At 42.9% G+C, this 25,041-nt stretch overlaps 3 protein-coding genes across 4 annotated transcripts; all 3 read left to right on the top strand.

Annotated features, from left to right (window-relative positions):
• rpain (RPA interacting protein) lies at positions 1 to 2,709 on the top strand. Of its 2 annotated transcripts, none has more exons than XM_004570303.2 (7): positions 1 to 188; positions 270 to 461; positions 704 to 776; positions 856 to 967; positions 1,233 to 1,296; positions 2,325 to 2,465; positions 2,578 to 2,709. In XM_004570303.2, exons 1-7 carry the CDS (start codon positions 117 to 119, stop codon positions 2,605 to 2,607), a joined length of 684 nt encoding a protein of 227 aa, XP_004570360.1. In that variant the 5' UTR covers positions 1 to 116; the 3' UTR covers positions 2,608 to 2,709. The 2 variants fall into 2 exon arrangements, with proteins under 2 accessions (XP_004570360.1, XP_012779876.1); XM_012924422.2 differs by having other exon boundaries at positions 2,328 to 2,465.
• A 1,075-nt stretch (positions 2,710 to 3,784) lies between these two features.
• Positions 3,785 to 15,764, top strand: LOC101476208 (26S proteasome non-ATPase regulatory subunit 11A). Its single transcript, XM_004570300.3, has 13 exons — positions 3,785 to 3,938; positions 4,649 to 4,750; positions 6,730 to 6,926; positions 7,385 to 7,442; positions 7,650 to 7,844; positions 7,934 to 8,078; positions 8,195 to 8,255; positions 9,830 to 9,892; positions 10,026 to 10,151; positions 10,273 to 10,308; positions 10,428 to 10,479; positions 12,454 to 12,597; positions 14,494 to 15,764. The coding sequence occupies exons 1-12, from the start codon at positions 3,848 to 3,850 to the stop codon at positions 12,594 to 12,596; spliced, it is 1,269 nt and encodes a 422-aa protein (XP_004570357.1). The 5' UTR covers positions 3,785 to 3,847; the 3' UTR covers position 12,597; positions 14,494 to 15,764.
• A 1,493-nt stretch (positions 15,765 to 17,257) lies between these two features.
• Positions 17,258 to 25,041, top strand: LOC101476507 (homeobox protein Dlx3b). The gene is made up of 3 exons (XM_004570301.3): positions 17,258 to 17,785; positions 20,147 to 20,331; positions 22,444 to 25,041. The coding sequence occupies exons 1-3, from the start codon at positions 17,434 to 17,436 to the stop codon at positions 22,888 to 22,890; spliced, it is 984 nt and encodes a 327-aa protein (XP_004570358.1). The 5' UTR covers positions 17,258 to 17,433; the 3' UTR covers positions 22,891 to 25,041.

Raw genomic sequence — 25,041 nt, forward strand, 5'->3', positions numbered from 1 at the left:
GTCAACTTCCGGGTGGCGGGGCGTAAAGCCGGAATGTTTTGATTTTGAAGTCTTCTCCAACTTTAGCCGGTTGTTTCAAAGAGCAATTGTAAACGGACATCCTCCACAGACGGTTGATGGACGCTCTGCACAGGCACCGCTCACTTTATAAAGGAACGACTCCGCCATGGAAAGAAACATATCGCAAGGTATTGCAAGGTGTCGGAGAGCTAGTTAGCTAGCGTGTTGCTAACTTTTTCAGGCTATGACTATTTTCTTGTGCTTTTAAGCGCTGTGTAGACAGGCTAAAAAACAGTCGGGCCAGGCTGCTGGAGAAATACCGGCAAATGGGGGAGAGCCAGCAGTGTAGCAGCTCCGGGGCCTCCATCATCGTCCAGGAGGTGATGGAGGAGGAGTGGAGCGCGCTGCAGTCCGAGGACCAGAGACTGCCCTCACTGTGGGGACCTGCGGGCATGGCAGAGGTCTGTCTCTCCCAGCATATCCTCATTTCTTATTAGGAATGTCTTCTGTGTTTGGATTTCGTTTGTCTCTCATTATTTGGTCATTTTTAGCTGTTAATTTAGATAAAAATCTTTATAATGTGAAAACTGCTTTGGCGTTCACACTGTGCTGCATGTAAAGGCTTGATTACAATCACTGAGAGCAGACGAGAGCTTAGTTGGTGTAATCTGAAGGAGAACTGGTCTGACACTTTTCTTTACAGATGTTGGGTGTAATGAGGGAGTACGATGAACTGGCGGTGCTTGAGGAAATCCAGCAGGAGCTCATGTCTGAAGGTAACACGGGTATTTTCAGTGGAGATCCAGCCTGTGTGATCCTGTTGATTCTGAGCCTCTGTGTTTCTCTGTGCTGCAGAGATGTCCATTATTGAAGAGTACGAGAAGAACCAGCTGTTTGAGCAGCAGTACATATCATCTGTCGTGGAAGGAATGGATGAGATGCGTATTATTTGCCCCATATGTCACACGTGAGTTTGGAAATCAATCGCTTTAAACACGTGACAGCAACAATTGGTTGTTTCTCATTTCGCGATTTCTAACTGGGATTTAAAGCGGTCGACTTGCCTTAAAATGTTTTCTGTCAGAGCGGTCGCACGCACACTTTCTTCTTTGTCACAAATAGAATCTGAAGGCCATTTCACACCGAGTGTGTCATGAAACACTGACATGAAATTCAGAATTTTTGGCATGCGATCCTGTCAGTCAACCTGAGCTTGCTTCTTAATCTTACAGGAACAACTTGAACCTCAACAGCTTCTTTATCTCCTGCCCCTGTGGAGTTTATATCAACACTAAGGTTTGTCTGCTGAACTCTAATCTATTAAAAAAAACAACTCATTATGAAGGCTTCACTAACTTTAGAAATCATAGCTGGTTGGCACTCTGTTATTGTCCATGATAGCCTTATTTCTGTCAGTTTGCATCGTAAATTCAGTCTTTGTTCTCCTCCTTAATAATTTGACACAGTTTCGTAGGCCTGTGTGTTCTTCCCCTGTCCCAGCAGCCGTCTGTCCCGAGTTTAGATTTAGGCTAAAATGCCCCAAAAAGTGACAACCTGCTCCTCTCTGTGTGTACGGGCACACAGTGCTGTGTCAGCTCGATTGCCTTAGTGAGGAGATTCCTTCACAGTGTATTCCCTAGCCTGTTCATCCTAACCACAACAATTATGGTTGCATGAAAAAGAACAGGCCATTATAAAAACTAAGCTTTTAAAATGATCTAAATACAACTACAGAACCTTGCAAAAGCACCTTTAGCTGCAATAACCTGAAGCCATCATTTCCTGTATTACCACCAGAATTTTGCTCTTAAGTTTCTACCACAACATTTCAGTATTTTTTCTTCTTCTGAGCTCTTCTGTTGTTGTTGCTGTTCTTGGATCATTGTCCTGTTGCATGATCTAGTTTCAGCCCAGCTGTAACTGTTGGACTAATGTCCTCACATTTGACTCTTCAGATGTGTGACTCTGTTACTGCAAGGCGCCCAAATCATGACCCCTCCTCCACTGTGCTTCACAGCTGTTATGGCCAAACATCTCCACTTGTAGTATTAAAAGGAATTTGTTCTTTTGGTTTTCCTTGTAGTTCCTTCATATGCAGCCTTCCAGACCTAAGCTGAGCTACTGTGTTCTTTTTAGAGACTTGGCAAACCTGCTGAGGACCAGATGTTTTATTTGAAAACTTTCTTATTAGAATGACTGTACGGACTGTCTTGATTTGAATAAAATAAAAATAGTGTACGTGGCTAAAATATGCTGAAAGCCTGTGAAGGTAAAGGAAGAGGAGAGAAAGTGGAAACATGATGAAATGTCTGCATTGTCCTTAGAAGCAGAGCATCACTCCTGATGTCCTGCAGCATCTTCTGGAGTCCAGGGTGTCGGAGCACATGGAAGACTGTCTCCACAACCCGGTGTTCTCTGTAGCTCCTAACATAGAAGGCTCTCCCAACCTCATGATAAGCTGCAAGGTATGGTGCCCGTTCATCCACACAGCTCGCACGTCAAGTGTCATTAACGTCTCAGAGTTTGAGGTGCTGTCGGTCTAAAACATCCAGATGTTCTCGTTTACTCTCACTTTAGGTTTGTGACTACCTATCCATCGTCCTGTGAACGCAGACGGCTGTCATGAGTGACTCCACTCGTGAGATTTGATTTTGAGTTTTTTGTGCTCTTTGTATATTTTATTAAATAAAGGCAATTTTGTATATTAAACGGATGATGACGTTTCTTTTCTTTACTTTTTTAGCTCGGTAGAGTCGAGCTCTGATTTTCTCACTTTATCTCAGTCATGATGAAAATAAAATCAAGAATAAAACAAAAAATATACACAATATATACAATTTAGACAGTTTAACATTATTACGCTTGTCTGAGTTTACACAGCATATCATAAATGGCAAAGCTGTCACTGCTAAACTTCACCAAAAACTAGGAGCAAAACAGAAACAGTGTTGGTTTTCTAAACAATAATCGTGCTTGAGTTTTACTTTTTTTTTTTTCTTTCATGCTTGTAGAACAAAATGACTGGTTTTAAATCAGAAGTTAGTCAAACTGGTCTCTGCATATACAGCTACCACTGGAAAAACCCAGAAACGATTCTAATGGTCAAATCACGTCTTTATTGATATACTCAGATGGCAAAACTCACCGTTAAGGGTAAAGTGGAAGCAGTTAAATGTTGTCTTTATGGGGAAAAAGTTAATATTTGCACCTTTACTGTATGTAAAGGATGTAGCTACATTCTGCTAACTCCCTGGTTTGGAAAGTCCCTTTGTAAAACCTGAGTGGTGTAGTTTTTTGTGTAAATGAGTGCACTGCACGGTACCATCATTTAGAACATATAAACCATGCTGTGTTCAGTATGAGTTAAAACTGAAAATTGAGCCCATCAGCAAAGTGTTTATTGAGGACACTACTGTAACACGTGATGTGTTTTTTGCACAAGAGAAAGGGGTTTAAAGCCCCGTCGCATTGGTTTGAAAACTGGAATATGTGTCCATCTTTAATATACAGTCTTTCCCTTGCTGCGTAAAAACCCATTCCTCAGCATTTTTATAAAAACTTGTCACAGAAATGGCCTCGTTGAGGCTCTGCAGCCCCAGTCATTAACGCTCTGCATTAATGACTGGAGGAAACATGTATGTTAAAAATTGTTAAAACATAATTAACAAATGAGACAGTTAATGCTGTGCATTGCTGTTAGAGCTTAATATGCCGTGAAACTTTTCCAAGCGCCGTTTCCCAGCGTAGTACTGGGCGCGACCTGTAGAGGGAGACATTGTTCCAACCCTGTGAACGACCTGACCGGAAGACCACCAGCCAAGTGGCAGAGGAGGCAGGCAGAGGAAAGATGGCAGCCGCGGCAGTGGCTGAGTTTCAGAGAGCACAGTCTCTTCTTGGAACAGACCGGAATGCCTCTATTGATATCTTACATTCAATAGGTAAATATATTCCGCAAAACGTGGCGCTAGAGAGAAAGTTATTTCACGAGTAGACACAGAGCCTTTTACTTTGCTCCATCAGTCCTGGAGCAGCTCAGTTAGCCAGGCTTGCTCTTTGCTCGCTAGGTAGCGGCTAAGCTAACGCGAGCTAGCTAGCTCAGTGTTGCCCGTGTCTTTTTGCCGACTGCTTTGCACAGTGAGTCAGCAGCAGCGGGCTAGCCGGCTAGCAATATACCGGCTAGCTTATTAGACAAGCTAATGTTAGCTACCCCGCTCATTCATTTGACAGTGACTTGGGTGACAGCTGGCTAGTTAATGTTAGCTAGCAGCCAGCGTTGTTAGCAGCTATCCCTTGTCTAGTCAGATGACAGGCCGACAAAGAAACTTAAGTGAAAATGAGTTTGTTGCCTAATATCACCGTCTTAATCATAACGCATGTCAGTGCGGGGTTGTGATTCTTTCTGTCGTTTGTAAAGGCTTAGCGGTTTAGTCGCCAATGCCGTTTATTGTTTCACTGTGACAGCTCCGGTATTTCGCAGCTTCTGGAGCCTCTTGGCTGCTCGCCACCCACCTCATTCCGCTCATGATAGCTATATCTTGTAGCGTTAAGAGACGGAGTGGTAATGGGACATCTGCATTTTCACTGTTTGTATATCGCGGTGATTCACGTTAACACGGATCAGATGACATCATCATTATGTGTGTTGTAGTGAAGCGGGACATCCAGGACAGCGATGAGGAGGCGGTGCGTGTCAAAGAACAGAGCATCCTGGAGCTGGGGGGGCTGCTGGCGAAGACGGGACAGGCCGCAGGTAAACACAACGCAGTGTCCTGATTTTTAACACACTGTTTATGATTTGTTTACATACGTTGTGAATGTTGAGCAGCTAGACCAATAGGAAACCAACTTTAACCAACTCTTGTTTGGGCGTCTTTGAGCAAACTCCTGAAAAACCTGATCAAGTACGATTGTTGTGTGTCCTAGGAGTTTGTTCTGGTCTAGGGGTTTGGTTGAATCATCAGGTTTGCTAAGAAAGGTTCATAAGTGAGTGAATGAAGTGAACCAGAAGTTAGGAAAGGTGTTTCATTGCTTCCTTCATTACCCCCTTTAGTTATGGATTCACTGGACCACTGAAAGGCAAAGAGACTGGATGAAAAATTATATTTTTGCCCTCTCAGTGTGAGCAGGACTGGAATGACCAACATGTTTACAGGCTTCCCGGCTGACATGGGCAGATGCCAGATCTCTGGACATAATGGTGTCACACAGGTCACAGCTAGGTTTAATAAAACTCGCTGTTCAGGGAAGCAAATAGGCAACACTACTGAAGCTTGATTTAGGCTTCTGCGGGAAACAATTGGGTTCGAATTTTAATGTAAGCTGTGATGTAGATCTGATGCAGAAGTATAATATATAAGTGACGAAAACGATCATGTCAATGAGTTCTGTCACTTCCTAGTATACTGACAGGCCTGTGTCTTGAACACCCACAGCTGAATTCTGAACCTTCGTGAAATCAGCTTGCTATGAAATTGTTTGGTATTGTATTAAATATGATGGTGGTGGGCTCTGTAGTGTAAATGTTTACATTCATCTAACACATGACAGGTCCTGGGTTCGAGACCAGGAGGAGTTATAAATACCTGCGAGGGTTGTGTCAGGAAGTGGGAAGAAAATCACGTCAAGGATGTAGATCCACCTGCTGTGGACGCAGCAACTGAAAGAAACTTCATTTGAAACGATAAAAGTGAAATTTTTGCCATGTTTTAGGGTGATCATTAATTAACTGACTGCTGAGATAATGAAAGCCTTTATAAGAAAAAAGTTCATATGGCTAATGGTAGCAGAAAAGAGATTACGTGAGCAGCATTTCTTAATACAGCTGTTTGATTTGACTGCTAATGAAGTGGTATGTTTGAGTTTCCTTGTTTGTGTAACCAGAATAAAACACCGACTATGATAATATAGGCATTGAAACTGTGCTTTTTGTAGTTCGACATTGGGACAAAGTAGTTTGAACACTTCAGACCCACAACATCAAAATTCACTGTCCCCTGTGAGGCTTTCTTTGTCTAAAGCCTTTAAGGAGAACCTAAAATCTCCTTCACATCTGTCATTAACTCCATGACGTTTTCACAATGAGGTCAACATAAGGTGACTGATTTTTGCCATGAAATCTGCCATGACTGATCCAGGGAAGAACATATGGAAGAGGCAAATGAAAGGAAACGTGCCAGGAGCTAGTAGAGAGGTGGGCTGCAGAGGCTTTGCAGGGTGCTCACTCTGCAAAGTCCTAAACCAACTGGGCCTAACAGGAGTGGCTAGGAAGAGCGCCTTCTGGTCTGTAGGTGAAGCCACAGAGAAGGCCACAAGGTGGCTGTGGATAAAGAGGACTGATCCATGGGTGGCTGCTGCTGGGATGCAGGCTGGGGTCTGATCAACCTTTGCTGGGTCGCCTGGGTGTAGGTGTCCGATGTTGAATGACCTGAAAGACCTGAATGCTGACAACTGCTGAGGACTTTAAAGGATCGAGTTTGTATTTTTATTGGCAGCAGTGAATGACACAGGCCATTCTTTTAAGTTGTCGGTTGAGTCCAAAGACAGAAAACATTGAGGTTTGTGACTTACAGATGAATCATAAGACATGTGGCTTTATTGAAATCTAAAAGTAACAGACTTAGCTTTTTCCTCCATTACTGAGAAAACAGTTTGAAGTTGCCTTTTTCTGAAATTGCAGTTTGTTTTTATTTGCCCAGATAAATAATTTTTTTCTATTTATCCTCTTCTCAGAGCTCGGGGGGCTGCTAAAATATGTCCGGCCCTTCCTCAACTCCATCTCCAAGGCCAAGGCAGCCCGGCTGGTCCGCTCCCTGCTGGACCTGTTCCTGGACATGGAGGCTGCCACGGGTCAGGAGGTAGAGCTCTGCCTTGAATGCATAGAGTGGGCCAAGGCTGAGAAGAGGACCTTCCTCAGACAGGCGCTAGAGGTGAGATGTGCTGCCGTTATGCCTCAACTGCACTGATCACTTTGTTCAGTGGCTGGGTCTTTACCTTTCACGTTTATTTGGGCGAGCAGTAACGCTCTGTGAACAGGCGGATGTGTTTAGTTCCCTTTTTTATTATAGTCTAGTCTTTTCTTGTGGGAAAGAAAAAGTGAGAAGGAAAAACTCCCTTTTAACAGGAAGAAGACCAGGATCAGGATTGGAAGACACCCAGAGAGTAATAATAATAACTTAATTTGTACAGCACTTTATTTTTTTACCCATGGGAACCTAATAATAACATATAGCAGAGCTACAAACTAAATCTCAATAATTTGGATTGTGAGCAGCAAAGGAACCCAGCTCATCACCCTTTACATATCCCAGGATGTTCTTATCAGCAGAAATTAACAGTTTTTCAGGTTTACATTCAGGGGGAGAAATAACCTCTCCTCTCTCCTCAGGCTCGACTCATCTCACTGTACTTCGACACAAAGTGCTACCAGGAGGCTCTGCAGCTTGGTGGGTGAAAATCTCCTCACATTTCAGTTTTTAATTTGCCTGACAAGACAAACCTTGTGTGTACAACTTGCAGAAAACATATTAGTGTTCTATAAAACTATTTTTTAAAACAGTTTTAGTCCTTATTTAAGGACTCCAGGTTTTCCGCCTGTCTGAAGAAGAATCTCACGCTGAGATCTGACTCTACTGCATGTCTTCTTTCTCCAGGCTCCCAGTTGCTGCAGGAGCTCAAGAAGATGGATGATAAGGCCCTGCTAGTGGAGGTTCAGCTGCTGGAGAGTAAGACATACCACGCCCTCAGTAACCTGCCCAAGGCCCGCGCAGCCCTCACGTCTGCTAGGACAACCGCCAACGCCATCTACTGCCCGCCCAAACTACAAGCAGCTTTAGACATGCAGTCAGGTACCCTTCGTAAAAGCAAGAAACAAATCAAAATGCGCGTCTGTGCAGCGTTGCCAGCTTGACATTTGTATGTGCTCACGTGTTTCCAGGGATCATTCATGCAGCGGAGGAGAAAGACTGGAAGACGGCTTACTCCTACTTCTACGAGGCCTTCGAGGGCTACGACTCCATCGACAGCCCCCGAGCCATCACAGCCCTCAAATACATGCTGCTCTGCAAAATCATGCTCAATGCGTAAGTGCTCTACATCACTGGGGCCTTTAGAGGTTAATACAGCTACTGGAAATACAAAACTCTGTTTCCAAAGGGGTCGCCATGCTGTGTCTGACATATCTGCTTCTCTGCCTCAGGCCAGAAGATGTCCAGGCCCTCATTAGCGGCAAGCTAGCTCTGCGGTATGCCGGCAGACAGGTATCACTCTTTGTTTCAACTTTTTATTTTACTTAAAATACAATAGACTTTGCCTGGAACTGTTATTTCTATCCTAGCCAGACTTCAAAAAGGATGTGGAGCTTTGGATTGCTCTGTGCATGGTCCTGTAATCCAGATAAAGATGGACTAAGGTCGTGTCCAAATTCATGGGCTGCATCCTCCTGAGGACCCGGCCTTCGCGGTCTACATGGGCCGGGTCCTCAGAAGGTTGGGTAGGCCGGAAGTAAACGGCCGTGAAATTGGACGGTCTAGCCTTCTGATTAGCGTCCCCGCTGTCTTGGTGGAGTTTAATAAACTCCGCCGCCTGCTCCTTGCTGTCTAAAATATAACGGTACACTGGAGTAAATTCTCGACTGTCTCATACTTCTGTTTAATCAGTTTTCTGTTTGACGTTTAGTCAGCTGTGTAAAAACCAAGGAGGAACCCACCTGGGGGATTAATAAAGTTTTATTTAATCTAATCTAATAACTTTAATCTCAGCCAAACCGATTTACTCACAAACAAACAAAACACTGAAAAAAGCCCAACAATAACATTTTTAGGTTGTCTAAGTGACTTATATATTACATTTAACCCGAGCAGCGATAGTCCACGATGATCTGAAAATGATGTGCCGGGAGTTGTGCCGTTCTCGGCCGCATCAGTGACCCTCGAGCTCCCGGCTAGCTGTCGAGCTGGTGGGTAGCAGACGCCTCCGAAAACGTCGAAGCACTTTTGCAAATATGGGATATCTTGATAAACCGAGCAGATATTTGATGTTTACACAACTACTTTCTCGCCTGAAAATATGTTAAAAGTTTATTTTGTGACCCAGAAAGATTAGTATGAGTAATTTTAAAACTTAGTAGCGGCCGCCATTGTTGGAAACTGGAGTTTGGCTGGCTACTATGAATTCTGGGATATGGTAGGCCACGAAGGACACACCCGACCCATCCTTCAAATTCGGGGAAAAGGAGGACGCATTTGTCGGCTGCATTCGGAGGAGTCTACGAATTTGGACAGCCTTCGGCGCGTCGCTGTGACGTAATCGGTCTACAAATGCGGCCTCAGGAGGCCTCATGAATTTGGACACGACCTTAGTGATGGGCTAGCATTGCTTAAGTCTGCTTTTGAATTACTTTCTTTTGGAGCCAGAAGTGACCCAGTTAACCGTGTTTGTGGTTGTAGCACAAACACATGTAAATAAGCCTGGTATTTGTAGCATCCACATGTTGCTGCTTAATCTCACCCCAGCTGAACACCTGTTGGAGGTTTTGGACCGATGCGTTTGCACAACAGCAAATGAGGGAATGTGTTTTGGAAGCATGACGTTCCATCCCTCCAGTAGAGTTGCAGAGACGTGATCTTCACTTTGCACCATGAGCTGCATAATATGCTGTGTGAGAATGGGCGGCCGTGGCAACAGTAACCATTTTACCCCAAATGGACGGCTTTCTGCAGGATTTACTGTATATTTGTGAACACTTGGTTGTTTTGTGTCCAGTATCTGTCAGTAAAAGCTGTTCGGTCATGTTGACTCTACTGTTATCCATCCCTCTCTTTCTCTCCCACAGACAGACTCGCTGAAATGTGTGGCACAAGCCAGCAAGAACCGGTCGCTGGCAGACTTTGAAAAGGTGAGTGTATGTAGAGTTTGATGACTTTTTCCTTGACATTGTGGTTAGTAGACTGGTTTGTGTGGGTTACATTTTCAGTTGTAATAATATTTGAACCCCCTCCTGTCATTTGCCCTCTACTTCCCCTCCCCAGGCACTAACAGAGTACAAAGCAGAGCTGCGGGATGATCCCATCATCAGCACCCACCTGACCAAGCTGTATGATAACCTGCTGGAGCAGAACCTCATCAGGGTCATCGAGCCATTCTCCAGGGTCCAGGTAATCCTCTCCAGTCACTTCTGACAGATATGAACATGGCTCATATAGAATAACAGCTACCTGTGTAGTGCGCTGATTACTGCTTAGTGTTTATAAGCACTCGTATTCTCTTCTCTGACAGATAGCACACATTTCCTCCCTCATCAAACTCTCTAAGGTAAGGTTTTGCTCTTGCTGGTTAGTATTTCATTTTCATTATGCACCAGTTGCCTGCTTTAAGTATTTCCAAAAGGTTTATATTGTGATCGCTGCACTCATGCTGTGTCTGTCTTGCAGGGAGACGTGGAGAGGAAATTATCACAAATGATCTTGGATTCGAAGTTTCATGGTACGTGTGAGCGTTTTTTGTCAATGAATACTTGGGTTGTGTACATGATATGGGTGGTGTAATGTCTTAGGAATGAAAGGATGCCACATGGTTTGATGGAAATAAAAACGATCAACCTACACAGGGCTGAATTCAAAGACACAAGTAATAAATGATGGAGTGGGCTTGTCCATTTTGCCAAAATGCCACAATAGTAGCTCAGAATGGTACCGTAGATGATGGATGGTGTCCAGCAGAATCTCCTCCCAGATCTGGACCAGGGCATCACTGAGCTCCTGGACAGTCTGAGATGTAACCAGAACATAATGTCCCAGAGGTGTTCTGTTGGATTTAAGTCAGGCCAGGATGGAGGCCAGTCAGTGGTATCAATTCCTTTATCTGTCAGGAACTTCCTGCATCCTCTCACCATATAAGGCTGGGCATTTTCGTGCACCAACAATAACCAAGGACCAGCATGGGAGTAGGGTCTTACACTGGGTCCAAGGATTCTATCCTATTGCCTAACAGCAGTCGGGGTGTCTGTAGAACTATGTGTGTCCCTCCATGGATATGCCTCCCCAGACCATCACTGACCCACCAAACTGGTCATGCTGAACGATGTTACAGACGGGATACGTCTCCATGGCTACTCCAGACCCTTTAACGCCTGTCACAGGTGTTCAGGGTAAACCTGCTCTCACCTGTACAGATTGCTATTGTCAGACCTTCCAATTCTGCTGTTCTACAGCAAATGCAAGTCGGAGTCCAGGGTGTCGGGCAGTGAGCACAGGGAAAACTAGAGGATATCGGGCCCTCAGGTCACCCTGACAAAGTCTGTTTCTGATTGTTTGGTCAAACAAATTCACACCTGTGGCTGCTGGAGTTCACTTTGAAGCTCTGGCAGTGCTCATCCTGTTCCTGCTTGCACAAAGGAGCAGGTATTGATCCTGCTGATGTGTTGAGGATCTTCTACGTCCCTGTCCAGCTCTCCCAGAGTAACTGTCTGTGTCCTGCAGCCTCCACAGTCTCATGTTCTTGAGACTGTCCTGGGAGACACAGCAAACCTTCTGACAATGAGGTGGCTGTAGCTCAGGCGGTAGAGCAGGTCATCTACTGATCGGAAGGTTGGTGGTTCGATTCCTGGCTTCCCCTAGTCTGCATGCCAAATATCCTTGGGCAAGGTAGTAACCCCAAATTTCTCTCCGACGCATCCATCGGAGGGTGAATGCTACTTAGAACAATGTGCTTGTGTGAATGGGTGAATGCACAAGTTGTGTAAAGCGCTTTGAGTGCTCAGAAGAGAAGAAAAGCGCTATATAAGAACCAGTCCATTTACCATTTACCATCCTGGAGTAGTTGGACTACCCGTGCAGGGTTCAGGTATCGCCTCATGCTACCAGTGGTGACGGTCACCTTAGCCAAATGCAAAACTAGTGAAAGATGAGAAAGGATAAAATGTCTTCCAGCTGTAAAACCAGTCCTGTTTTGAACGTTGTCTCATTGTTGCTGTTAATCAGCTGAAACTCTGCTACTTCACATCAATGTCCCACAAGTTTAACTGACTTGATGCTACAAGTGTTCTTTGATTCTTGAGCGAGGTATATAAAGTGGATATCTGATACACTAAGTTTTCTTTGCTTAAGCAAAGTCCTTGGGACAATATTTTAAGCTACAGGTAGAGTAGCTCAATAACTGTTGACCTTTGCATATGTTTGCATATATATAACAACTAAAGCAGTTTTACCAAAGTTTAACAAGAAGCCCGCAAATATTCCGATCAGCTGACGGCTGTCTATTTATGTTCAAACATTAATTGTCCCTGATCAAAGGTCTTTTTTAAAAATAGAATTTAATTGTGGAGTATGGTTTATAACGTTCACTCACAGTCCCAGTCCTGATGCAGGTCTTCTATACATCACTGTGTACGAGTGTTTTCCTCTTTAAATAATGATGTTTTGTGGCTCTTTCCTGCTTTCACTCCTTCCTACTCCACAGGTATTTTGGACCAAGGTGAAGGCGTCCTGATTGTGTTTGATGAGCCGGTGGTGGATAAGACGTACGAGGCGGCACTAGAGACCATTCAGAACATGAGCAAAGTGGTGGACTCTCTCTACAACAAAGCCAAGAAGCTTACATAAGGTGAGTCTGATTGAGATCATTCACATGCACTGTAGAAAGATGCTTTTACTTCATTCCAGCAGTCTTGAGCAGTGATGAAGTAACTACACAATAAAGTGAGTTACTCTCCAAAGTATGAATTTTATTTTAATTTCTAAATATTTGGAATCCATGAATCAGTAAAATGTGTGTCTGGCTCTGCAGATTTAAAGGAGGCCAAGACCAATCCTGTAAAAATGAAACCTCGGAGCTTATTTGTGGTGACTCTGACCTGTTTACTGTAAGGTATAGAAAACCTCCGTCAGCCTGTTTGTTACTGAATTAAAGATCAGAACCAGGGGTTCAGTTAGATGCCGCTGCCGTCTCTTTCTGTCACATAACTCGTATTCACCTGCCAACTGTGAGTCTGGGTGTGGTGTTTGCCTTCAGCATGATCATTATTGACTCACAGCGAGTTGAAGGTCCTGTAGTTAGCGGTTTAGTGTGAGTGTTTACTGCTTCACCTCCATCTCATCGCTGTAAACTGAGCCTCTTTGGAGTTTTGGACTGATGGACGACGAGATGAGATTTAAAGGTTTTAAAATGTGTTTTGACAGGTAAGATTGGGAATCGTTTGAGTGAATAGTTCTCCAGGATTTAATGATTTCATCAATTATTCTGGTAGCTGATGAAAATTGATTGAATAATTAATTAATGTTTTGCGGGTTTTTCAGTCAATACAGACTGATATGCGACGCAGCAGGAGAAAACACGGCTAAAGTCAAATATTTTTTGATGATTTCCTTTTTTTATGTTTCCTAAAATGAACAAAAAACCAGGTTTCATTTATGCATTTCAAAACACTTTGTACACGACGATGTCAAAATAGTCCATTCTTTGAGTTATTGTAGTTCAGTAATAATACAAACACGTAAATACACACTTATAGAACGATTGTAAATTTTTAAACTTGTCATTAAAAACTGCTGAAAAAGCAAAAGTCACCAGTGTCACTAACTGCAGATTTATGCTTCAGCAGAAAATCTCTACCTCAAGCACCTTGAGACTACTGTTGTTGTGATTTGGTGCTATATAAATAAAGTTTTGCCTCATTGTGAAAACACACAGCGATGCAGACTACAACTATTGTTGTGTTGATTCCTCGTGTGTATTACCGGCTACTTTTTCACTGCAGTTTTTTAATTTATCACAGAGAGAATAAAAATCACTGTCTCAGTATGAAGAATAATGATCCTTGCACTCATAAAGAATAACAAATGTCAGCAAATTCCTGGAGGGAGATATATGAAGAAGGTACACGGTGGTGTGGCTGCGCTGAGCCAGGGTTTCCTCCTCATGGCGTACAGGTTTGCTGAACAAGGACCTGGGTTTATTTGCAGTTTATTCATCAGAAGCTGTTCAAATGATATTTTCAGACATATTTTTGAGAGATTTTTTGCACACAATGAAGTTAAGATTACAAAATATTTGAAGGTCTGCTTGTTCTTGATTGTGTTTTTTTTGTGTGTGTTTGTGCAGCCAGGATTCTGGTTCTGTATCTTTAGCTGAGTTTTTGTGTACTGGGTCACGTGTGTGACAGGTTGAGCACAACTCCTGCTGTAACAGGTCCAGAGGTTTTATAAATGACTTTATCATTGGCACAATAGTATGTAGGTGACAGGTTAAAAAGCGTGTGTCCGTCCTCAATCCTTGTAGGTAGCTGTCTGATCCCTCCATCACCCGACGTGCCCAATCCAATGTTCAGCACGTAGCACAGAAAAAAGAAGAGCGGTTTCTGTCTGCTCTGTAAATCAGAAGCAGCTAGCCTGGTCCCGAGTGTGGTGTGTCCTGCTGCCTGTAAGGCAAACATAAACTAACCTCATCCTGGTGTCTGTTGATCATTTTTTCTGTCTTGTTTGTCTTTATGGTTCTTCTCAGAGTGACACCATCTGTCCTCCTGTCTGGAGTGACGTGGGCCAGTCTGACCTTTGTCGATTGCTTCACTTCAACCCGGGAGGGACGAGGGGAGAAGGATGAGGAGATCACAAAACACTCAACAACCCAGCAAGCAAAACAACCAGCTGCCCCACTGAAGATGACCCAACAGAACAGCAAACTGACAGGGTGGACTGCCCGCTCCTCCTGGTCCTCCCTCAGCCCTCTGCTCTCCCGCCCCTCCTGTCACTGTCTCTTCCTTCCAATCTAATTGGGGTTGATCAGACACAAAGTGCTCCTCCCTATGGACAAATCCAGGCACTGCGCCTTTCTTCTTTTCTCCCACCACTGATTTTTACTGTATGTAAAATTGGATGAGCCTCTTTTCCTTTTCCCTTTTGTTTAGTTTTTATTTTGGTTCCTGTTTCTCTCTGCGCTGGCCATCAGGGAATCTTGTAAAATACCAGTAAAGAATACATATACAGCACTTATACATAAATGTATTATAAACAGACACACACGCACACACACACACACAAATGTTTGATCTGTTCTCAGAGTGTAAAAAAGGGTGAAGGTGGGTTGGTTGGTTGGTAGGTAGATCTGAATTCTACCTGCTCTGTTTAATTTTCCAGCCAACCCTGAAACCGAACATTTGAATTTTATCTGTTGTTGTGAAAAATGGACCCCGTGTTGTCCACAGGACATCAAACAGCCCTTCTTTCCTTACCACAACTTTTGCCACCCTCTCCCTTTAACGTTTTCACCCTAAGTGTGCTCATTCGCTCACTCACAAGGCATTCTGGGATTTGTGGACCATACAGGGAATTGCTCTTCTGTCCACTTGGGACCATGCCACAGGAAAAGGGGAGAACAGTCATCACACCATGCTGGGGTCTCCAATACCCCCTCCTCTTTCCTCCCCTCTGCACTCCCACCTCCTGTTTGTATATAACATTGCCAAGCGCCTCTGTTCATCCCAGGCCTGATGATGTATTCACACTGTTCCCCTTTTTTTATAATCCATAAGAACAGAGTATACCTTGCCACTGAGAGCTCGGTCAGTCACATGAAGAGCTTTTGAGGCTTAAGATATGACTTGATGGTGAACTCTGTGTTCTGAGATATGATGAGTCGGTTGTGCAGAAAAGGGCAGGCTTTGCTGAAGAAAATAAAGCTGTACATTTCTGGGAACTTAATTTTGCAAGGACTCAAAGGTTTACCATATATGACATAGAGAAAGAAAAATGCTAATAAAAAAGTCAAACCTGCAAGCGGTGTGCTTTTACAACACTGGGAATAATCACCCATTCACTCTTTATTGTTCCAGCAACTTTGGTAGTATGTTGAAAATGACATTTAACTTGTTTACTTGCCTGTAGTAAACTAACTGTCAACCAATGATATTGATGAGAACACAGTTGTTCAGTTAATTATAAGGGGAGTCTGCTGAGCATCTTCTGGGTGAGCCATGTAAAAGCTAGCATGTGAAGAAGGCTATACAATCAAAGGCAGTGGTTACAAAATCTGCTTTTACTAATTCCAATAAAGAAATGTATAATTAGCTAAAGGTAGCTGATACATTAATAGCAATGAATATGGAAATGGCTACAGTAGCTTCAATTCAGGTTGAATGTGTTTATGAGCAGTTAGAGAAAACTCGGTGCAAGCTCAAGTATATTTCTGTTACTAAGGAAAACCAGTAAATGGTTAAGATGTTTTCTTTAAAGCAAAGAATGGTTAACCAAGAAACATACGAATAGATACAGTAACAGTTTCAGGTTGGCAAACATGCATTCTAAAGGCGATAGTTAGCTAAAAGTAAAGACTAACTTGCTAACATAGTTAGCTAAAAAGAAACAAGTATGTGGTTTACATGTGTTCCTAAAAGAGGGAGCTTCACAGTTAAAAGTGTTAAACTTGTGAACAAATCCTGCGGTTATTGGTAAGAACAGTTCTATTACATCAGGCCGGTTGTGAAAGCGTTTTCATTAAAAACCCCTGTAGTCTCAACAGCGACGCCTGGTGGTGAGATTCAGTGTTATTCGATCAAAGAGCCTGTGAGGGAGATGGTAATTTGTGTATGCAAAAAGCCAAATTAGCATTCAGTTTTTAACAAGCTCCCTCTGTTACTGCAAACTATAGCACTTTGTACTGTTTCACTTCAAACTGAGGTACTGCAAGGAAGCTTTACCATTATCCTCCTGTATTGTCTCTCGGGAATGTCACATGCACTCAAAACTTATAGTAGGTTTGTTGCTGGCCGTTTCTCTCCCCCCATCCCAGGCAGAGCAGAAGCCCGGGGCCCCACATTGACACATGTAAAAGAAGAAAACGACGAGCCTTGATTAACTGTAAATAACTCCCAACGTGTTCTTAAACAGCACCTGGCTCTATTTGCATTTAAATGGGAGGCAGCACTATTACGTTAATGCGTTAACACTCCTTATCGCAACACCATTACGCATAGTTTGGTTAGTAGCTACATATTTTATCTGCTCTGCTCACGGTTCTCTATGTTAACTTGAATATATTTCGAGGTAGATAAAATAAGGACTTTTGAGTAAGTCCTGCCAGCTATTTACGCGCTCTGGTGAAGGCCCTAGGAGAGGCTTACTGGAGGTTTATGTGGGGAAAAGAAGGGAGCCAGACAGGCGACAGCGCTGTCTTGGCCTCAGGGCAGAGGCAGGGAACGAGCAGGCGAGCCAATGAGAAGGAGACATCCACTCCTCTCTGTCCTGCTCGGCTTGGCTCAGTTCGGCGCGCCCTGTAATTAGGGGCTCTAGTTGGGTTGGGCGCCGCCACGGTGGACAGCCTGGCTGCTGCGTCAAGGGAGTTTGGGAACGCAAGCTTCAGACTGTGTGAGGAGTTTCCAAACAGTGCTGCTTCGGAGCTCAGAGCAAACCCGATCTGAGACGACAACAGCGAGATAAACGCCTGAAAATGAACGGGCAGTCCTCACCTGTCTTCGAGGAGAAGAAGCCCTCCATCCCCGTGGCCGGTGGTTCCATCTCGGCTTCCAAGGATTCCCCGACCATGCCGGAGTCCTCCTCCACAGATATGGGCTTCTATAGCGGTCAGAGCGCGCTCCACGGCTCGCAGGATTTCTACCCGGCACAGCAGCCGTACTCCGCTCAGCACATGAACCCGTACGCATACCACCACTACAGCCTCAACGGAATGGGTCCCGGCGGTGCCTACCCCGTTGGGAAGGCAGAGTACCCTTACCCCCATGCAGCATACAGGGAGCACGGAGCATTCAACAGGGAGGTTCAGCCAAGTCTGCAGGACAGCGGTAAGTTCACCCGTAACGGAAAATTTTAAAAAAAATATGAGCATAAATGTGATAAGCACTGTTGCGTAAGCTGCTCTCCATCTTTGTCAAAGCCACACTGACCACCTGAGGCTGATGTATGGCAAGAGCTCATGTCTCGCCACATGAACCCAATAATTGCGCATGAGTTTTACGCACGAGAAAAAAAAGAAAGTTATTTTTGTTTTTCATTTTTCCACTGCGTCCAACTTTCCACACATCACATTTCATAGATATGTGGAAGCATTCAACGGATTCTCAAATAACTTTCTATTGTTCATCACGAGAAAATGATTAGGCAGGAGCAAAATCCCACACACAATGGTGCTGGGCTCCGGGGAGAGGCGCTGGCTATCACTTTGTTGAGAAATAACCTTGTAACGTGTCTGTGTAAAGAAAGAAAGAAGACTCACAAAGATATTATGAAGAGTAGCTGTTCTTCAACTCTACAAAGTAAAAAAAACAAAACAAAACAGCCATGTTCATATGCAGCTGATGGAGTGCTACAGTTTGTGTTACCTTGTTTTAAAAGTCCCAAACGTTTTAAAAAAAAAGGAAAGACAAGTCTATAAAAATCTAAGCTTTAACGTCGATAAACATATCAATGGGAAGCTTGTCTGGGATATCACAAACAATTAAAGCATCAGTGTAGTTTCTATGAGGCAGGATGACGTGATGGGTATATATTCCTCGAAGAAACGGGGATCATCACCGGTGAGCTTCAGTCACTGCGAGCAGAGCCTCGGTGCAAAACGCTCCTGTTTATCATCACTGCTTTGAACCTGATTCAGATCGTATTTTGATAGGGAAATGACGAGCAGGCCGAAGGCCTTTGGATGGGAGCCACGTTCCAGCTCTAATCAGTGACTTTTCAACCTCACCGGTATCAGCAGCGAACGACTCATTTGTTAACACGCAACCGGTTCACAGTGGGCTCAACGTGCTGATCCCTTGTCGGTATTATAGCACAGCAACGTCAACATTTTCAACAACAACCATAAAGGGAGTTCTCTGTAACTTCCCTTTGAGTGCAAAACAAACAAACAAGAAAGATTTCTCTTTGGGCTCCTTTTTAGAGCTTGGAAGGTGTGCCGGCGCAAACTACAGGGAAAAAACAAGCTTGACAGACTGGTGTACTGTTTTTGGCATTCCAGTTGGGAGTTCACTCCTGGAAACGGCCCCGGGGGACTTTGGCCCACAGCCACGTACATCAGGTGTCACGACTTGTCAGTCAGCCTTGGCCTTTGAATCATTCAACGTGCATGGTTCCTTATCACGCAAAGCCTGTCGCCACGCCCAGAAAAATAAATAAACAAACAAAGGTGCAAATATGTAAACCCTATCATCCGTAACCAAACGATTAATGAATTTGAACACAGCCCAGAAATGTAGACCTTTTAGTATAAACTGGTTCTTTAAATACATTTTATTCTCCTTTATAAATCCTTTAAATTCTCTTTCAAAAGTACGGAGTCTAGCACATGACTTTTTAAACAACCACAGTGTGTGGGTTTAATATAGAATATAAAAGTTTAGCATAGAATAACTCCCACTTTGGCTACAAAGCCTGCAAGAAAAACACTGGAGTGGAATGTAATGAGTCTCTTTTGGAACTCTTACACGTGAAAAGCAATTTCAAAATGATGTTTTTAAGCCTATTATAATTAAAATAGCTTGTAAAAAAACTGTCAATATAGACTGCTTTGTAAATAGTTGCCTTTCAGATTCAGGCATGCATGCAGTACTTTACTATTGTTAAAAAGCTGCTTTATTCAATGCACCTGTACAAATCACACACACTGATGATGCAATGGGGATTCATTTAGCATTGATTATTACTACTCACTTGTCGAACACTGCAGACCGGAGGAGCCGAAGATCAATTTGCTGACTTTCTTATTACTAAATAACTCACACTATGTCCTGGACCAGAGCCGCCCAATGTGTTCTTCCAATACAAACAACGAGGGGTTGTATATTTAAAGAAAGACCCCCAAAAAAGGATACAAGAATAACAACAGGACAAATGAGCGGCGTTGTATACAGTCAGGCCTCCAGGCTACATGAAAAGCACCTATAAATCTCTGTCTCCCTCCCCAGCTGTGGGAGACACTCAGACCAAAATTATAAGCTCAGAGTGCTGGCGGAATTTCTTTGAAATTTCGGGGTTTGCAGTGGCTCTGGCTATTTTTGTGCTAAAACTTCTCTGCACCAACTGCCCTGTAGTAAAACAATGCAAGTTTAGTTCATTGTATGAGAAACGTAGGCGTGAAAGGGTAATACGTCAGTTAAAATATTGCAGTATTTTTACTTCTTTTTTGTTTTCCCTCGCCGCCACTGCAGTGAAAGAAGAACCAGACGTGGAAGTTAGGCTGGTCAACGGGAAGCCCAAGAAGGTACGCAAGCCCCGGACCATCTACTCCAGCTACCAGCTGGCAGTTCTGCAGAGGAGATTCCAGACAGCCCAGTATCTGGCCCTGCCAGAGCGGGCCGAGCTGGCTGCACAGCTGGGCCTCACACAGACGCAGGTGAGACTTTATGGGTGATAACTTTGCAGTTCAGTCATGACTTGCAGAATTTAAAAGCATCGGAAGTACCGGCCAAGTGGAAGCACGGAAAGGATGTGAAGTGTCCTGTGAAATGGATGCGCTGATAGTATTTCACATTCAAATTTGGCTTCCTAAGGTCATTTTATATGTAAGCCAGGGTCTAAACTGAAAAGGCCCTAAAGCAGTGGAACTATCAGAGACGTGAGAAATGAAAGCAGCTGAATGGACAGTGATGCTGGCTTTTTAGCAGCGATGTCAGCTGAATGCAAAGATTCACAGCGCAGAAAGCTGAGGTGTTTGAGGTGTACTCTAAAGTTTCAGAGGTCTCAAAACTTGAAGATAAAGATGCTACAATATATAAAATTTACAAAAAACTGAACTGGAATCACTCCGAAATAAAAATGTGAAATGTATAAAAAAATCACGCTTTAAAACTCCCCCAGATGAAAATAGAGGAGAACACAAATACACTACACTGAACGTCTGACCTTGACTGTAGGCAGTGCTGCGAGTTGTTGCAGTGTGTCAGTCTGGTTTTTGCTGTCGTAATCTCCGTGCCCTGATGATTTACTAGCAGACGTATTATCTGTGCTTGAGTGATAAAAGACAAAACTTGAGGTGTGAGTTGTTTTATCACAGCTGTTGTAAATCATTGCACTGCGTCATGCTCGGGTAACATTCCCAAGCTTTAAGCAAACACAGACATGAGCACAGTTCCCTTCAGCTTGAAAAAGCATGAAATATGATTTGAAGCATTCACTGACAAATAAAAGAATAATAGGGTTAACAATCTCTTTAAAGTCCACATTAAACAAGAATTAATATGCCTCATTCTTTTTTTAAAGCTTATTTATTGTTTAAAAATTAGCTGCATCAAGATTTATTTGGTAACAGCTGTTGAATAGGTGCGTTTTAGAAATGACTTTGAGATGAGATTAAGGCAATGATACAGACATTTAAGTAAGGCAGTGAGTTTTCAAAAAAATTATATAAATCTGTATTTCTTTAAAATACTGGTTAATGAAATATAACAAACATTGTAATAGACTTGGAATACTTTGTCTTGGCCACATAATGGATATAACTCAGTTTTTGCCTCCTCGGCAGCTAAATGCTACGTAGCGTTTACTAGCTAGCTGCTAAACTTGTCTGTAATTCATACAATTAAGACAAATTGCCTGAAATTAGATTATTTAAGCTTTTTACTGCATGTTTTGGCTAGAAAGCCTGAGAAAACTCACATTTATGCAGAGAAATTCTACTTGATTAGCAAAACAGTGCTAAAAAGAAAGAAGAAAATAGGTACATTAAAAACTGACGGTAAGCTAACTAGGTGCTGGCTTTAGCTATAGAGTTAGCATAGAAAGTTGAAGGAAGAATAAGTTTATCTTCAAACTCTCCCCATTCTGCTTGTGGCTTAGATTAACACTATAATGCACCCATATCTCTGACTAATCTTACCAGTCAATTATGCGTAATATAGGCAGCTGGTTTTGAAAAATATGAATAGAAATTTCTCACATAAGTTTTCCAGTAGTCACGTGGAAACCGGTCATGGAGGAACAATGTGTATTCCACAACTGTCACAAGGTGCATGCACTTAAAACCACCTTGTGATTGCCTTGGTCATGAGCAGATTACCACAGTCGCCTGTAGTTCTTGTGGAAGATGCCGACTTGTCTGCAAACATTCACTGCTAGTCGATTGGAAATACAAGTTTCAACATCAAAAGTTGAACCTCCCCGCTACAGCAAACACAAAAACGGCTATTGAGGCAAACTTCAATAGCTCTGTTTCTGTCGTAGTTATTTTGATGCTTTTTTTAAAAAGCATAAAATAGATGATTTTGCATGTGAAGGCAAAAATATACGAAATTCTAAGATGGAAAAAATCCAAACCAAGGTGACACCTTTATGGTATCAATCCTAGTGAAATTCCAAACAAGAAGCCAAATAAGGATATTTTACTATTTCAGACTTTATAGTTACAAACTATGCTCAAACTATATAGTTACAATATGTCACACACTAGTGGCCAAAAAACAAATCCTAATATTTAAGTTGCTTCAACATTTTATCTTCTTCCTCTCAGGTCAAAATCTGGTTCCAGAACCGTCGCTCCAAGTTTAAGAAGCTCTACAAGAACGGAGAGTTTCCGCTCGGTGATATTCCTCTTGAACACAGTCCAGACGCCAGTGACTCCATGGCCTGCAACTCTCCTCCATCCCCAGCTGTGTGGGAAAACAACAACAGTAGCAATGGTAACAATAACAGCAGCAACCACAGCAGCGGGAGCGGCAACAACCCAAACGTCAGCAACGGTAGCGTCAAAAATAGTGCAATGCTGGATCCTACCAGTAGGGGGCAGGTTCCCTATCAGCCTCCGGTGGATTCTCCACCTGCCTATATGGGGGAGTACACACACCAGAACTGGTACCAACAGCAGGGTGCACACTTAGGTCTCTCACAGTCAGGCCAAGTGCACCACGCACCACCAACTGCTCCGTCGGCCACACAGAGTATGGGAGCCGTCTACTGATGTAGAAAAATGGACAACATTTCGACTGGAGTCCTGGGCTTCACCTGGGGCTTTTTTTTTTTTTTGGATGATTCTGAGCTGTGCTGTGTGCAGAAACACCTGACAGTGATCATCAAATCCGAGTCATAACTGCAAAAACCCGAAACACATGTTGTCACACAGGCTGCAAATGTGGATTGAAAACAAGTGTCGGCCTCATTTACCCTCCACCGCCCACAAGGTGAACTCACAACACTGTGGGAGACCGGGGTGATTCAAATGGGTTTTTTAGTGCAGAGACTGACATTTATATTCAATATCACTGATAACAGTTCATGTTTTGTTTATAAATATTTGAATTCTGAATATATTTATGCAGAAAAATATAGAAATGCTCAGTATTTCCCTCACACGTTTCTTCTTTCTGTAAGGGGGAGTTAGACAGACTTATTCCACTAAAACTGGTAATACTACTGAAAGTCGCCCATCAAAAGAAAGCCTGCCACACTATTTCAGCGCAGGGCTTGGAATTGATATAGAATAAGAATATGACAGCTTGATGACCATTACACGCATAACATATCAACGCAACAGCGAAACAGAGGAGAATAATTACCAGCATGTAATTTCACATTTGCTGGAATGAAACTTGTTTTCCTCTGTGGAACAACAAAGCGGACTTAGCAACACAAGCAAACAGGTGGTTTTGGTTTGTGTGGAAGTGAAGAGCAAAGCTTGTGCTCTCAGTTTAGAGGTTTGGCTTAGACTAAAAGTGATCCCCCCCTTCAGATAGAGCCGCACCTCTTGTTCCAGTATTTACACCAAGGGTTAGGCAGGTTAACCAGCTGCTGGTTGTAGCTACAAAGTCAGCATCTGAACATGAGTATGAGCAGTGTATTAAACTCACCTCTGGGGGCTAGTGGCTAAAAGCCAGAATAGCTGCTTCTAGCCAATATAGTTAGTTAGAAACAAAGCTAAACTAGCTGACATATGTTTTAAAAACACTTAAAGATGCTCTTTTAAAAAGTGGCTCATATTCAATCCACCCCATAATTTGCATGGCATGATGCAGTCTGCCATATTGGTTGTGAAAAATATATAATCCCCATCTGGTTGGCGAATGAGTCCTGGAGGTTGCTTGCAGCCAACGGGTGAAATTGGTCACAAAGGGGGTGTTGCATCAAAAACCACTTTGTAATTGCTCCAATCAAAAGCAGAGTGCCACAGCTGCCTGTAGTTTGCATAGGAGACGTGGACTTGTTTGCAAATCATACATGGGATAAAAGATGAGTCAATTTAAAAAATTAAGACAGAAGAGAAAGTAGCTGGAAGCGCAGAGGAGGAATCGGCAATACTGGTCTCAAGTGTCAGTGCAGGTGGCGCTGATCCGAAACATAGTTGTATTTATAAGGAAGCACACATCAGATTATGGCGTAAGTTGCAGTGTAGGGTTTTAAAAAGTTTATAAGAGCATATAAGTAGAACTAATCTAAGTTAAGATAGGCTAAGCTAACTAGCTGCTAACTGTTGCTACACAGTGAACACACATACTTGAGCAGAGTTTGACTCCTCTGCTGGAATCCTCCACTCCCGGTCACAGAATATGCGTTGCATATCCAAAGACAGACATATTATTCAGTTAATCTTTTTTTTAATAATAAATGCCTCCAACAGAGGTTTGGTGCGCAGCTACAAAAAGTTTAAGGGCAGCTGAGCCTGAGCCAAGCTGTAAAAATGCTAATGCTTAAAATACAACCTACAAGTGCCGTAATTCACCACATTGTAGTATAAATTCCCACATCTTTTAAACATCATAGCCCGGCCTTTCTTTAAATCTTAAACCGAGATAACCCTGATTATATCACTTTAGTTATTTCCTCACACTTTTAAAGCCTTTTGGTGTTTTCGCTAGCTCAGTAATACTTTTTTTATTTTAAAAAACAAAGCAAAACAAAATCCCCTGGCCTTTCACTTCCTAGCAAGTTGGTGCTAAAATATTTTTAAAAAACAAGCTGTTTATAATCTTTCAGAAGTGTGCTGTGCTCAGGTTTTTTATTTATAGTGTCAAGTGTAGATATGAAGTAGCACAACAGTTTGTGCCTTTGGAGCTTTTTTTTCTGTAAAGTTGAAAAAGCAAACCAAAAATAAAATGTACTATTTTGTGTATTTCAA

Source organism: Maylandia zebra, linkage group LG4 (assembly GCF_041146795.1).
Source record: "Maylandia zebra isolate NMK-2024a linkage group LG4, Mzebra_GT3a, whole genome shotgun sequence".
In the NCBI taxonomy this organism is placed as follows: Eukaryota; Metazoa; Chordata; class Actinopteri; order Cichliformes; family Cichlidae; genus Maylandia; species Maylandia zebra.

Bases quoted from the DNA above. Each gene is read 5' to 3' on its own strand.
- LOC101476208 (XM_004570300.3), top strand. From the start codon at position 3,848: ATGGCAGCCGCGGCAGTGGCTGAGTTTCAGAGAGCACAGTCTCTTCTT. The intron at 4,751-6,729 runs GTAAACACAACG...TCCTCTTCTCAG, and splicing joins GAAGACGGGACAGGCCGCAG to AGCTCGGGGGGCTGCTAAAA. The intron at 6,927-7,384 runs GTGAGATGTGCT...CTCTCTCCTCAG, and splicing joins TCCTCAGACAGGCGCTAGAG to GCTCGACTCATCTCACTGTA.
- LOC101476507 (XM_004570301.3), top strand. From the start codon at position 17,434: ATGAACGGGCAGTCCTCACCTGTCTTCGAGGAGAAGAAGCCCTCCATC. The intron at 17,786-20,146 runs GTAAGTTCACCC...CCGCCACTGCAG, and splicing joins GCCAAGTCTGCAGGACAGCG to TGAAAGAAGAACCAGACGTG. The intron at 20,332-22,443 runs GTGAGACTTTAT...TCTTCCTCTCAG, and splicing joins TGGGCCTCACACAGACGCAG to GTCAAAATCTGGTTCCAGAA.
- rpain (XM_004570303.2), top strand. From the start codon at position 117: ATGGACGCTCTGCACAGGCACCGCTCACTTTATAAAGGAACGACTCCG. The intron at 462-703 runs GTCTGTCTCTCC...TTTTCTTTACAG, and splicing joins GACCTGCGGGCATGGCAGAG to ATGTTGGGTGTAATGAGGGA. The intron at 968-1,232 runs GTGAGTTTGGAA...TTAATCTTACAG, and splicing joins ATTTGCCCCATATGTCACAC to GAACAACTTGAACCTCAACA.